Source organism: Eucalyptus grandis, chromosome 5 (genome assembly GCF_016545825.1).
Source record: "Eucalyptus grandis isolate ANBG69807.140 chromosome 5, ASM1654582v1, whole genome shotgun sequence".
In the NCBI taxonomy this organism is placed as follows: Eukaryota; Viridiplantae; Streptophyta; class Magnoliopsida; order Myrtales; family Myrtaceae; genus Eucalyptus; species Eucalyptus grandis.
In genome coordinates, this window is record NC_052616.1 from 42,869,233 (window position 1) to 42,885,066 (window position 15,834).

Genomic DNA, 15,834 nt, shown 5'->3' on the forward strand with positions numbered 1-15,834 from the left:
TGTACTGTTTTATGAAGTGAAGAAGTGTCAATTAACTGATTAGAAATCAATTGTGCATGTAACCTGTGAATTTTCTTTTCCCACACAACTTACATGCACCAATGAAGACACAAGAATATAAGAAACAATTCCATTTCACACCTTAATCATTTCATAAATATAACATAAACTCCAAAGTACAACTCTCAAGTTGTTAAGACACTACAGCTGTATGAGAGGTCATTCATCGCTCAAACGATCTAATTCTTTCTCCCTCTTCATTCCAAACATCTGACGTCCAGAAGGCACAATGAGACTGTAGTGAGATACCCACACCAACTGCAACAAACCCATTCTTGTTGACAAAATCAGCACCAACCTTGTTCACCCCATAAAAGTAGTACACTAGAAGCAGAAGAAAGCATACGTCAAATTGAATACAGCAACCCAAAAAACTAGCCTTATCATTAATACCACACATTTGCACTCTCAAAAAGGCTTGTCCCACTCAGATCGTTTGCTTCTATGGAGCTCAAGAGGAAGATAGCTGATAGACGGTCTACAATCTTCTTTTGGGGCTTCGAGGCCCTTCCATCCAGCGACAAAGATGAAGATGAAGATGAAGACGATCGCCATTCGACAGAGCAAAGATCATCGGGTATCTATCGATGAAAAAAGCCTTTTCACCTATTTTCGTTACTGGCATGATAAGTAGAACCATTTTGCCAAAATACACATTAACTTCCATGAACATCTCCCTCGAATTCCTTGAATTCAAGTGAGAACAACGATGACACTGTCAACCAGGAAATAATAATAACAAGATCATAAATCTTGAAAGATATTGCAAGCATGAAATACAATTGAAAATTGAGCAGTAGATCTCAAAAGAGCAAAGGCCACTTACCTGCTTTATGTTCCTTTGTTAGAAAATGTGGATAATCTTTAGTGTATTTCTCATCCGAGTTGTCCATATAGTCTGATCAAAATTCTATCATTCTGCTGTAAAAATGGCTTTGTTTCCTCTGTAATTTGGATAAATTCAGATTCCGGGTAAATTTGGAATTGTTTTGAGTGACTTGCGTCAAATGATCCACAATTCTTTCAAATGATACCCATTTTGCAGCCTCCAGCTTCTAATATCCTCAACCTCCCGGACTTTGGAAGGTCTAGCCTTTCAATTGAAGTGCACTCTTGAATATATAACTCTTCTAAAAACTCTAACCTATTGAGGCCTTGAATATTAGATAATTTCTTGCAAAAACCAGCATATAATGTCTTCAGGACCCCGAATTTTGGAAGGAACAACCTTTCAATTGAAGTGCACCCAATGATATCCAGGCTTTCCAAGAGCTCCATCCTATCGAGACCTTGAATTTCAACTAATTTCTTGCATGATTTAGCATACAATGTTTTTAGACACCCAGAATTTGGAAGGTTTAGCCTTTCAATTGAAGTGCACCAAGAGATATATAGTCTTTCTAAGAACTCTAAACTATCAAGGCCTTGAATTTTGACTATGTTATCGCATTCATGAACTTCTAATATTTTCAGACCTTCAAGCTTTGGAAGGTCCAACTGTTCAATTGAATCACAGCATGCAACAGTCAAGCTTTCCAAAAATTTCAATTTATCAAGACCTTGAACTTCAGGTAGATTCTTGCAAAGGTTGATAGATAATGTCCTTAGATGGATAAACTGTGAAATGTCCAGTATTTTAATAGAATCACAGTCATTGACATCCAAGATTTCCAACTTGAAGAGAGTGTTTAAGGATTGTGGTACTTCTGACACTCTAATGTTTGTTAGTTGGGAGCATTCTGAATTCTTTATTAGTGCTGATGGAAGCTCTTGGATGCATTCAAGAAATTTGCACTCCCTAACTCGTAGTTCCTTAAGATGGGTTAGGTGGGAAAGTGGAGGCAATTTGTGACTTTGACAGGTAATGCCCAAAAATGTTAAGCTAGAAGGAAGGTCTGGCAGCAATTGAAGGTTGGAGCAGCCACGGACATCAAGGTGTTGTAGGGAAGAAAGATTACACAACATGGAGCTTTCTGGCATTTCCCTTCCCAGATTTTTGCAATATGAAGCATTTAAGTTTTGGAGCTTTCTTAGCCTCTCAATACCGTTAGGTAATTCTTCTATACCGGTTCCAGAAATATCTAGACTTTCTAGATTCTCCAAAGACCCTATGCTATCTGGTAAAGTAGAAAGGGCTGGAATATCTCGTAGACAAAGTTGCTCTAGTGATTTTAATTTACCTATTTCCGCTGGAAGATCCATTAGGCTCTTACACTTGCGCAATTCCAAGCGAATGAGGGCCTCCATGTCTCCAATTGAAGAGTCGATTTGTTGTAGACTCCAACAGTCATTGAGGATTAGAACCTCTAAATTCTTAAAAGCTGAGAGGAAGTGTGTACTTACCAAGGAACAACAAAGTGTAAGGTCGAGAAATTTGAGCTTCTTTGCCATCTGGTAAAAATAAGATTGTCAAGGGGTTAGTCGAGACTGATTATGCTTCAAAAGAAAGCATGAAAGGTAAAAAAAGATTTGTTCTTTACCATGAAGGAACTCCATCCTTCCCATTTCCCATTTATCTCGCTTATTGACAATTCGAGTACGGCTAATTCCTTTACATGAAAGTTGTTTACTTCAAAGTTCATGGGACAATTTGGCCATCGAAGCCATCTTAGCCCCTCAATCGAGTTCTTAAAGTCTCCATTGAGATGTGCCCCCTCTATGTGAAGGAATCTTAAACTTGTCAAATTCTTGAATTGCTTTTCTGTGTAAATGCCACCATCTCGTTCAGCTATTGTGTTAAAGCCTTCTGAGTTGCCTTTGCTCAAATCAATGGCCTCAATCTTTTCCGTCCCCTATAAGCAAGAATCAATGTTACATCAATACTGTATCCAACTAAAGTAATCTAATATCATTTATTCATATTGCTATTGATGTGCATTAATGTGTTCAAGAGACTAGCAATGTAAAGATAAGCCAATAAACATTATTTATAAAGGCTAACAAAATGAAGGATGTCAACTTGCATTCTGAAATTTGGCCATATGCATTCGGATCTTAAAGAAATTTATGATGTAATGGCTCATATAGAGGAAAAACTTTACAACTTGTGTTCTTCTTCTTTCAACCAAAAAAAATTTCTTCGTCCTTTCGGTACCATAGCTTCATTACCAAACTAGTTAAGACATGCATGCAATGCACGAAATTTAATCAAATTGCTATGTGCAAAATCAAAAGTTAATTTGATCAATTTCAAAAGAAATATATACATTTTTTTTTTCTCTTTGCAAATTTCATATTAATTTCGTGTATATTACCTAACTATACTACTTACGCAATTAATATAAAAATAACTGTACTCTTATTTTCAATTGGAGTAATAACTAATGACAATAAATGGAATATTGTGATAGTAGTTATATTAATATATTATGTACTTATTATTTTACTAATAGTAACTTCGAATTCTGTTAATTAATTTTTTTTTCTAATTATAAGTAACCGAGACAATAATATTAGTTATATTAATGTTCTCTACAAATTATTATTTTATCACTAATTTTGTTTAACTATTAATTACAATTTGCTATATTCATCATCATAAATAACTTAGTTACTCAAGTATAATAAATATAATAAACAGACCCTAATAACTTTGATGTATATTTAAAAAATTAATTGTTGAACGTGCAAAGCATTTTTGAAATGTGAAAATTGAAGCTATTCTTGGCTACAAGCCTAAATGGAATAGCTTTTTGGTTGGATTCAAATGTTTGAAACTCTCAACGCTTTTGGGCTAACATCACAGGCGAAGCTTGAGAAGAATTGGTTTTCTCAAATTGACACGTTTGAGACATGCTTTCATGTGCATGGTCACCCCCTTGATTTTGTACCATACCTCTCCGACTTCATTTGTCAGGATAGCATGTCTGATTTTATTCGTTCTTTTGCCACTACTTTCTAGTGATCGATTGCTGTCCTTGCAAAAGGCCAACATGGTCCTCATGTGCACTGCATTATGCACCAGCTGGCGGTGTTAAACTGTTTATTTGGATAATATCAGTTTCTCCGAGCCAGAAATTTTGTTACAGTACTTCACAATGTTGTACAAGATTTTATGGACACTATACGTGAATGACATAATAATTTGGGAAGTAATTAGATCCCAACACCTAAAAGGAATCCGAGAGAATAGTAACTACAAAGAAAAGGAAGAAACCTTCAGCAGAAGTAATCTACTGAGATTAGTCGTTTCTCCATAAACCACCCTCTCAAAATCATAAGATACCCTATCTTTTTTCAGGATTGTGTGCAACTTTCTTCACCTTCAAAAATCGATAGGTGGAGTTTGGCCAAATCCCTATAATAAGCCTAACCTTTTGTACTTACGACGAAAGTAGCAAAACCTTTAAAACGTCTTAAAAAAAGCCTAACCTTTTGCGTCTACAGCAAAAATAACATAACCTGTCAAATGTCAAAAAAATAACCCAAGCTTTTGACCGTAGAACAAAGCTGACACTTGTTACAAATTTCATTCATCGTCGTCGATAAATCGCCATGGGTACCCTACATTGCTCACTGTGTTAACATACTAGTGAGCCATCTCAACCCAGAGCAAAAAAGATGTCGTGTTTTATTTTATTTTCTTGTTAAAAAAACTTAGTTCGTAATCTTTCTTACAAAATTTCTGGCTTTTTGTGATCATGATTAACATGGTTCAATGTGCATGTTCGGATAATGAGCTGAGTAGGATGATATGGGGCGATTTGAAGTGAGAATAGGAATATTTGACGGCATTGTCATTTTTATCCCATGAGTGAAAGCATGAGTTGGACAGGTAATGTTATTTTCGTCCCATATGCAAAGGGCTGGGCTTCTTTTTATGGTAAAACCATGGATGAAGAGCGAAATGGAGCGTGCAAAAGTATAAAAATGTAAAAAATTACGGAAGATAATTATACAAAAATGTACCTTTATAGTTGCAAAATTTAGCTATACCATTATATTTGTATATAGAACATACATCATATTTGTTTTTCTTTTGGTTAGTTTAGTTTAATTAATCATGTGGTATGAAAGACATAATAAATAGACATTGGCTTTGAATTGTTAATATATGAATTCGCTTTTGAGATTATATATGTTTCACACGTTGAGATTGCAAATAAGTGCTAGTCCTTTGAGCAACAACTTGAGTAACCAAATGATGGATTAAAAGTAGTCAAGTCAAAATTATGATTAATTTCACAAATGCAATTACAATCACATACTTAATTATACAACAAAGAATCTAATTATTTATCTCTTGGACTTTTTATGAAGAAAAAGTAAAACATTTCTCTTTTTAATGGTCATTGCATTAAGTACGCTTGATTTTACACACACACACATGCACGCACGCACACGCACACATATACTTATTTTTTAAGGAATGTCCATTCCTACCTTATTCGGTAAGTTTTAAATCAATCCGTCCTATGAATATTGGTAAATGGAATTGCTAATGTAATATCACATAAAATAAGTATCTCTTCCATTCTCCGTTATGGAATAATGACTAAAATTTCAAGAGAAATACGGACATCGTTGGTCCTATTATATTAATTTTAACATCTAAGATTGTAATCTATGATTTATATATCCTAAGTAGTTATGGTTTACAATAGCTAAGTTAAGTTATTTATTGCATGCGTCGAAGACGTAAATGAAGCAATTATAGAAATTCAAGATTATTCCAATAATGAATACCCGTGTCAATTATCTATGAACTTTGAAAGAATCTCATTCTTGAAGATGATTTTGTAATATACACTTTAAGAGAAATGTTAAATAACATGATAATACTTATTAAGAGAGAGAAACCTCCCAACTTTTTAATCACGTCAATGAAACATTGAAGGGCAATAATACTATACGGTTCTCTGTTGACTAGATCAAGCACTTAGTAGTGGACCAACATTGCTCTGACAGTAGAATATGGACAAAGTGAGAAAAAGAAACGAAATGGTTACCTTATTTTCCTTGAGCACTTTTTGGACTTCCTTAGAGTCCCATAACCTACTGCGGTATTGTGGCTCCCGTTGGTTTTCCTCACGAACTATTTCCCTACCAAGGTCTCTCAGTTGGTCATGCATTCGGAGCTTACGATCATCTCCAATTTTTATTAATGACATGAATCTCAATACTTCAATTCCCTCCTCTGGGAAAAAGCCACAAGCATCCCACATGTAGGATGTGATGCTTTTGTCAGTTCCAATGAAGAAACAAGCGATATCCAAAAATATTTGTTTTTGTTCGTAGTCTAATTCTTCATAACTTATCCTTAACTTTTCTTGCACTTTCTTATGGGGAACTCTTTTTAACTTGTCTATTGTACCTCTCCAGAATTCTGACTTTTTTCCGCACAAAAATGAACCTAAAACTTCAAGAGATAAGGGAAGCCCTCCCGTGGTAGTTATAACATCATGAGCAAGGTCCTTAAATTCAATTGGAGGGGAGCTCATTCGAAATGCATGTCTACTAAACAAAACCATGGAATGATTCTTGTCCATTTCCTCAAGTTCATATTTGTAGTCCACCCCTACATTGTCAAGAATACTATTGTTTCTAGTGGTAATAAGGATCCTGCTTCCAGAAGAAAACCAGTTATGGTTTCCAACCAAAGTCGTCAACTGATCATGATCATCCACATCATCAACAAGAATGAGAACTTTCTTATCTTTGAACATGTATGAGATGAACTTAGTCCCATCATCCTTATTTGAAACTTGATTCTTTTGCTTCAATATATCAGAGATTAGTTGATTTTGCAAGTACTCAAGTCCCTTACGCTGACATGATTCCCTAATATCTGCAATGAAGCTATGATACTGGAACTGATCGGAGAGCTTGTTGTAGATGGCTTTAGCAAGAGTTGTCTTACCAATGCCTCCCATTCCGTGAATTCCGATAAATAGGGTAGCACTATAATTATTATCTACAAATTTAATAACCTTCTCCACATGACCATCAATTCCAACCAAATTTTCAGGAATAACCAACTCAAACTCTTTCTTCAGCTCGCTCAACACTCTTTGGACGACCAATTTCACCAATTCTCCTTCGTACCTATTAAATGCGACCAGTTCAAACATGTGAAAACAGTAATTTATGTTATTTGTCTAACGAGAACACAATAATAAACAAATTTGGGGATAAATTGAAAAACTTAAAAAATTGCTTTCGTCACACCTCCATGTATTATTTTATAAGCCAAGGCTAAAGTGGGAAACATGGCGTGCCTAATCCATTATTACTTCGACATAATCTATTGAGTCGGAAGACACTTGAGGATATCACTAGTGAATTTTAATTAAATATGTTATGAATTTGAATCAAAATTCAAACTCGTTGTTTGTCAAAGTTATCAGGGATGACGTGGATGAGAGGATATGACTTTGAAAACTTTCTAGAGTGTTTGAATAAGCAAAAGTCCAATAAGCCAGCTCTGTACGGGGGTCTACCTATCTTTCAATACATATGACATAACTTTTGATTCAAGAGATATTCGTGTCCTATAATTTCAATCCGGAGAATTATTCAAAGTCCTGTATAGTGAACTAGTCAAATACAATCGAGAGAATTTCTACTTATTTATGCAATTCTACATGTCTGTAAGTTTCTACGCATGTTGTGAATTCAGCATCATTCTAGATTTGTGTTCGCAACAGTCATTGCGTCAAGGGATAATAACAAGTTGTACTTTATGATCTATGACATTAATTAACCGAATATTGATTTTTATTGAGAAGTAGAAGAATAAATCCCCTATCTCAAAAAAATAAAAATAAATAAAGAACGTTGCCTCGATTTAAGCAAGTGTATGAGATAATAATTATGCGTTGAAGATAAGGAAATTGCATTGAAACTTATTTAAACAAACATGTAATAAAGAATATAGCCTTGACCAATCAAATATTTCTTTTGTAAAAATAACAACATTAATGATTTAATATATGATACTTGGGAAGATAAAGAATATAGCCTTGACCATCAACATGTGCGATATAAGATGTTATGAACTTTAAATGGGGAAAATTATAAAAAAAGTCATAAATCCATTGTAATTGTGCTAATTCAGTTTTTTTTTTGGGTCAATTGAATCCTAAATTTTTTATATATATTAATATTGTTACAAATTATTTATTTATTTTCTTTTTCCTTTTCTTTTATTCCTTTTATATATCTTTCTTTGTTCTTCTTCTTCACTTCTTTCTTCCTCTTGCTAGTTGTCACACCTCGGTGACCAGCCAAAGGCTAGGGCTAGCGAGGGCTCACCTCGCCCAGTGACGCTTTGCCATAGCTAGGGCAAGGCCAACTTTGCTGGTCCTCACCTTTGACTGGTTGGTGAACTATTGGAGGAAGAAGGAACGGAAAAAAGAAAAGAAAAGAGAAAAAAAATAAAAAAATAAAATTAAAATTTGAAAAATTAAAATATTATTAAAAAATATCCATGTTAGCACTACCCGACCAAAATTTGATGTATGGACTGAAATGACACAAATATAAAAAGATTTATGACTCAATACGTAAAATTAGGGTTTACGACTTAATTAACACAATTGTAATAGGTTTATGACTTATGTGGTAAGTCTCCCGCTTTCAATAGGAACCACCAATAAGTTGTATTACTAATCTCTAATGAATATCATAATAAAAGTTTATAATGGAGATTAATGTAGTTAATGCTATAAATATGAAAAGAATGGCACAATGTTATGAAATCTTTGGTTATAAGAGAAAAAATTCATTAAAATAACCTTATATAATTGAAGTGAATGGGATCTTAACAAATTTTTTTTTTATTAGAATGGTCAATTTCATGAAAATCAAGATCTTACTGCTAGCAAGGCTTCAGCTTTTTTCTTTTGTAAAAATAAAAGAAAAATGAAAAATAAAATAAAATGAAGCATATACAAATAAGAACAACCAATAAACATCCACACAAATGAAAAGACGGTAAAGAATGTTTGGGCGAAAAAGTGAAGTACCTATTGCCTTCCCAACCTTTCAAGGAGCTAACTTTAATAAGTGCTTGCTTCCATTTCTCCAAGATCATCAAGTCGAAATGCCTTCCACACGTATGAAATGCCTCTCCAAAATTCCCGATTTGATGTCGCACATGAGTTGGTTCCACTTTGTAAAATATAGGCAATACTAGACAATCCTTGTTATTGTTCTTGCACTCCATTATTTGAACCAGTTCATCAAGACACCATTTGCTCGAGCCATAATTCACTGAGAGAACGGGGATTAGGATCTTACTGTTCTTGATGGCTCCAAAAAGATTTGGGCCAATTTCCTTGCCATGGTGGAGCTCATTATCATCTTTGAAAGTATGAATTCCGGCATCAACGAGTCCGATGTAGAGGTGATCTGTGAAGCCTTTTCGAGTATCTAGACCTCTGAAACTCAAGAACACATCATAGCAGTTTCTAGTTGGTGCACTCAACAAAGTAGATGGATCATCACTTGCTTCTATCAGTGCAGTCGACAAACTAGATTTGCCAATACCAACACCTTTTGCATTTCGACAAATACTAAATTTCTTCCTAAGGAGAAAATTGAAAGCAACCATGAAGAGAAGGATCAGGGCCACAAGTAGAGCGAAATAATGGCTGAAAATAGGATGTTGCATTTCTTCTTGTGCAAATTCCACCCTTTGTTTTGCGATAGAGAAGAAGTCTTATATGCCTTCTTATTGCCCACAAAAGAGAGCTTGATATCTTTTATTTTTTATTGGACTAATAACCCTTATTGCACGTCTTTTAAGGTGAAGATTAATTTCAACCCATCAATGCTCAATATAATTGTGTCTCCTCTTGTCTAATTTCTTTTATAGATAAGACATTTTAACTCCATGACAATTCTTTCTAGTTCCTTCCTTGACCTTTGCACCTTTCTCTCTTTCTAGTTCCTTCCTTGACCTTTGCACGTCTTTAAAGGTGGAGATTACTTTCAACCCATTAATGCTCAATATACTTTTGTCTCCTCTTATCTAATTTCTTTTCTAAATAATACATTTTAACTCTACGACAACTCTTTCTAGTTCCTTTCTTGACCTTTGCACATTTCACTCTTTCTTGACCTTTGTACATTACTTTTAACTCCATGTTAATTCTGCCCTTCGTTTTGCAACAGAGAAGAAGTCCCATATACCTTCTTATTGCCCACAAAAGAGAGCCTAATATCTTCTTCTTTTTTGGACTAATAAAAAAGCAACCAATGTTGACCAAGAATTAGTAAGAGGGTAGATATTTCTATAACCTCTACTGCACGTCTTTTAAGGTGTAGATTACTTTCAACCCATCAATGTTTAGTATACTTGTGTCTCCTCTTGTCTAATTTCTTTACTAGATAAGACATTTTAACTCCACGACAACTCTTCCAAGTTTCTTCCTTAACCTTTGCACATTTCTCTTTTTCTTGACCTTTGCACATTTCTCTTTTTCTTGACATTTGCACATTACTTTTAACTCCACGCTAATTCTGCCATTCGTTTTGCGACAGGGAAGAAGTCCAATATGCCTTCTTATTGCCCAGAAACGAGAGCCTGATATCTTTTTTTTTTTTTGGACTAATAAAAAAGTTGTCAATGTTGACTAAGAATTAGTAAGAGGGTACATATTTCTATAACCCTTACTGCACGTCTTTTAAGGTGGATATTACTTTCAACCCATCAATGCTCAATATACTTGTGTCTCCTCTTGTCAAAATTCTTTACTAGATAAGACATTTTAACTCCACGACAACTTTTTCTAGTTCCTTCCTTGACCTTTGCACATTTTTCTTTTTCTTGACCTTTGCACATTTCTCTCTTTCTTAACCTTTGCACATTACTTTTAACTCCACGCTAATTCTGCCCTTTGCTTTGCGACAGAGAAGAAGTCCAATATACCTTCTTATTGCCCACAAAAGAGAGCTCGAAATCTTTTATTTTTATTTTACTAATAAAAAAGCAACCAGTGTTGACCAAGAATTAGTAAGAGGGTAGATATTTCTATAATCCCTACTGCATGTCTTTTAAGGTGGAGATTACTTTCAACCCATCAATGCTCAATATACTTATGCCTCCTATTGTTTAATTTCATTACTAGATAAGACATTTTAACTTCACGACAACTCTTTCTAGTTCCTTCCTTGACCTTTGCACATTTCTCTTTCTCTTGACCTTTGCACATTTCTTTCTTTCTTGACCTTTGCACATTTCTCTTTTTCTTGACTTTTGCACAGTTCTTTCTTTTTTGACATTTGCACATTACTTTTAACACCACGTTAACTCTACCCTTCGTTTTGCGATAGAGAAGAAGTCTAATATGACTTCTTATTGCCCATAAAAGAGAGCCTGATGTATTTTCATTTTTTATGGACTACTAAAAAAGCAGCTAATGTTGATCAAGAATTAGTAAGAGGGTAGATATTTTTATAATCCTTACTACACGCCTATTAAGGTGGAGATTACTTTCAACCCATCAATGCTCAATATACTTGTGTCTCCTCTTGTCTAATTTCTTTTCTAGATAAGACATTTTAACTTCATGACAATTCTTCCTAGTTTCTTCCTTGACCTTTGCACCTTCCTCTCTTTCTAGTTCTTTCCCTGACCTTTGCACATCTTTTAAGATGGAGATTTCTTTCAACCCATTAATGCTCAATATACTTTTGTCTCCTCTTATCTAATTTCTTTTCTAGATAATACATTTTAACTCCATGGCAACTCTTTCTAGTTCCTTCCTTGACCTTTAAACATTTCTTTCTTTCTTGACCTTTGCACATTACTTTTAACTCCACGCTAATTTTGCCCTTCATTTTGTGACAGAGAAGAAGTCCAATATGTCTTCTTATTCACCACAAAAGAGAGCCTGATATCTTTTTTTTTTTTTGAATTAATAAAAAAGCAACCAACGTTGACCAATAATTAGTAAGAGGGTAGATATTTCTATAACAACTACTGTACGTCTTTTAAAGTGGAGATTACTTTCAGCCCATCAATGCTCAGTATACTTGTGTCTCCTCTTGACTAATTTCTTTACTAGATAAGACATTTTAACTCCACGACAACTCTTCCAAGTTTCTTCCTTAACCTTTGCACATTTCTCTTTTTCTTGACCTTTGCACATTTCTCTTTTTCTTGACATTTGCACATTACTTTTAACTCCACGCTAATTCTGCCATTCGTTTTGCGACAGGGGAAGAAGTCCAATATGCCTTCTTATTGCCCAGAAACGAGAGCCTGATATCTTTTTTATTTTTGGACTAATAAAAACGTAGTCAATGTTGACCAAGAATTAGTAAGATGGTAGATATTTTTATAACCCTTACTGCAAGTCTTTTAAGGTAGAGATTACTTTCAACCCATCAATGCTCACTATAATTGTGTCTCATCTTGTCTAATTTCTTTACTAGATAACACATTTTAACTCCACCACAACTCTCTCTAGTTCCTTCCTTGACCATTGCACATTAATTTTAACTCCACGCAAATTCTGCCATTCGTTTTGCGACAGAAAAGAAGTCCAATATGCCTTCTTATTGCCCAGAAAAGAGAGCCTGATATCTTTTGTTTTTTTTGGACTAATAAAAAAGTTGTCAATGTTGACCAAGAATTAGTAAGAGGGTACATATTTCTATAACCCTTACTGCACGTCTTTTAAGGTGGAGATTACTTTCAACCCATCAATGCTCAATATACTTGTGTCTCCTCTTGTCAAATTTCTTTACTAGATAAGACATTTTAACTCCACGACAACTTTTTCTAGTTCCTTCCTTGACCTTTGCACATTTTTCTTTTTCTTGACCTTTGCACATTTCTCTCTTTCTTGACCTTTGCACAATACTTTTAACTCCACGCTAATTCTGTCCTTCGTTTTGCGACAGAGAAGAAGTCCAATATGCCTTCTTATTGCCCACAAAAGAGAGCTCGAAATCTTTTATTTTTATTTTACTAATAAAAAAGCAACCAGTGTTGACCAAGAATTAGTAAGAGGGTAGATATTTCTATAATCCCTACTGCATGTCTTTTAAGGTGGAGATTACTTTCAACCCATCAATGCTCAATATACTTATGCCTCCTATTGTTTAATTTCATTACTAGATAAGACATTTTAACTTCACGACAACTCTTTCTAGTTCCTTCCTTGACCTTTGCACATTTCTCTTTCTCTTGACCTTTGCACATTTCTTTCTTTCTTGACCTTTGCACATTACTTTGAACTCCACGCTAATTTTGCCCTTCATTTTGTGACAGAGAAGAAGTCCAATATGTCTTCTTATTCCCCACAAAAGAGAGCCTGATATCTTTTTTGTTTTTGAATTAATAAAAAAGCAACCAACGTTGACCAATAATTAGTAAGAGGGTAGATATTTCTATGACAACTACTGTACTGTACGTCTTTTAAAGTGGAGATTACTTTCAGCCCATCAATGCTCAGTATACTTGTGTCTCCTCTTGACTAATTTCTTTACTAGATAAGACATTTTAACTCCACGACAACTCTTCCAAGTTTCTTCCTTAACCTTTGCACATTTCTCTTTTTCTTCACCTTTGCACATTTCTCTTTTTCTTGACATTTGCACATTACTTTTAACTCCACGCTAATTCTGCCATTCGTTTTGCGACAGGGAAGAAGTCCAATATGCCTTCTTATTGCCCAGAAACGAGCCTGATATCTTTTTTTATTTTTGGACTAATAAAAACGTAGTCAATGTTGACCAAGAATTAGTAAGATGGTAGATATTTTTATAACCCTTACTGCAAGTCTTTTAAGGTAGAGATTACTTTCAACCCATCAATGCTCACTATAATTGTGTCTCATCTTGTCTAATTTCTTTACTAGATAAGACATTTTAACTCCATGACAACTCTCTCTAGTTCCTTCCTTGACCTTTGCACATTAATTTTAACTCCACGCAAATTCTGCCATTCGTTTTGCGACAGAAAAGAAGTCCAATATGCCTTCTTATTGCCCAGAAAAGAGAGCCTGATATCTTTTTTTTTTTTTTGGACTAATAAAAAAGTTGTCAATGTTGACCAAGAATTAGTAAGAGGGTACATATTTCTATAACCCTTACTGCACGTCTTTTAAGGTGGAGATTACTTTCAACCCATCAATGCTCAATATACTTGTGTCTCCTCTTGTCAAATTTCTTTACTAGATAAGACATTTTAACTCCACGACAACTTTTTCTAGTTCCTTCCTTGACCTTTGCACATTTTTCTTTTTCTTGACCTTTGCACATTTCTCTCTTTCTTGACCTTTGCACAATACTTTTAACTCCACGCTAATTCTGTCCTTCGTTTTGCGACAGAGAAGAAGTCCAATATGCCTTCTTATTGCCCACAAAAGAGAGCTCGAAATCTTTTATTTTTATTTTACTAATAAAAAAGCAACCAGTGTTGACCAAGAATTAGTAAGAGGGTAGATATTTCTATAATCCCTACTGCATGTCTTTTAAGGTGGAGATTACTTTCAACCCATCAATGCTCAATATACTTATGGCTCCTATTGTTTAATTTCATTACTAGATAAGACATTTTAACTTCACGACAACTCTTTCTAGTTCCTTCCTTGACCTTTGCACATTTCTCTTTCTCTTGACCTTTGCACATTTCTTTCTTTCTTGACCTTTGCACATTTCTCTTTTTCTTGACTTTTGCACAGTTCTTTCTTTTTTGACATTTGCACATTACTTTTAACACCACGTTAACTCTACCCTTCGTTTTGCGATAGAGAAGAAGTCTAATATGACTTCTTATTGCCCATAAAAGAGAGCCTGATGTATTTTCATTTTTTATGGACTACTAAAAAAGCAGCTAATGTTGATCAAGAATTAGTAAGAGGGTAGATATTTTTATAATCCTTACTACACGCCTATTAAGGTGGAGATTACTTTCAACCCATCAATGCTCAATATACTTGTGTCTCCTCTTGTCTAATTTCTTTTCTAGATAAGACATTTTAACTTCATGACAATTCTTCCTAGTTGCTTCCTTGACCTTTGCACCTTCCTCTCTTTCTAGTTCTTTCCTTGACCTTTGCACATCTTTTAAGATGGAGATTTCTTTCAACCCATTAATGCTCAATATACTTTTGTCTCCTCTTATCTAATTTCTTTTCTAGATAATACATTTTAACTCCATGGCAACTCTTTCTAGTTCCTTCCTTGACCTTTAAACATTTCTTTCTTTCTTGACCTTTGCACATTACTTTTAACTCCACGCTAATTTTGCCCTTCATTTTGTGACAGAGAAGAAGTCCAATATGTCTTCTTATTCCCCACAAAAGAGAGCCTGATATCTTTTTTTTTTTTTTGAATTAATAAAAAAGCAACCAACGTTGACCAATAATTAGTAAGAGGGTAGATATTTCTATGACAACTACTGTACGTCTTTTAAAGTGGAGATTACTTTCAGCCCATCAATGCTCAGTATACTTGTGTCTCCTCTTGACTAATTTCTTTACTAGATAAGACATTTTAACTCCACGACAACTCTTCCAAGTTTCTTCCTTAACCTTTGCACATTTCTCTTTTTCTTGACCTTTGCACATTTCTCTTTTTCTTGACATTTGCACATTACTTTTAACTCCACGCTAATTCTGCCATTCGTTTTATGACAGGGAAGAAGTCCAATATGCCTTCTTATTGCCCAGAAACGAGAGCCTGATATCTTTTTTTATTTTTGGACTAATAAAAACGTAGTCAATGTTGACCAAGAATTAGTAAGATGGTAGATATTTTTATAACCCTTACTGCAAGTCTTTTAAGGTAGAGATTACTTTCAACCCATCAATGCTCACT

At 34.5% G+C, this 15,834-nt stretch overlaps 1 protein-coding gene across 1 annotated transcript; it reads right to left on the bottom strand.

The window, feature by feature from the left end:
- Positions 1 to 223: 223 nt before the first annotated feature.
- On the bottom strand, positions 224 to 9,673 carry LOC104446904 (disease resistance protein RUN1-like). The gene is made up of 5 exons (XM_039313726.1): positions 9,027 to 9,673; positions 6,708 to 7,104; positions 2,541 to 2,852; positions 1,536 to 1,677; positions 224 to 384 (listed from the first exon to the last, which is right to left on the bottom strand). Exons 1-5 carry the CDS (start codon positions 9,671 to 9,673, stop codon positions 224 to 226), a joined length of 1,659 nt encoding a protein of 552 aa, XP_039169660.1.
- Positions 9,674 to 15,834: the final 6,161 nt, after the last annotated feature.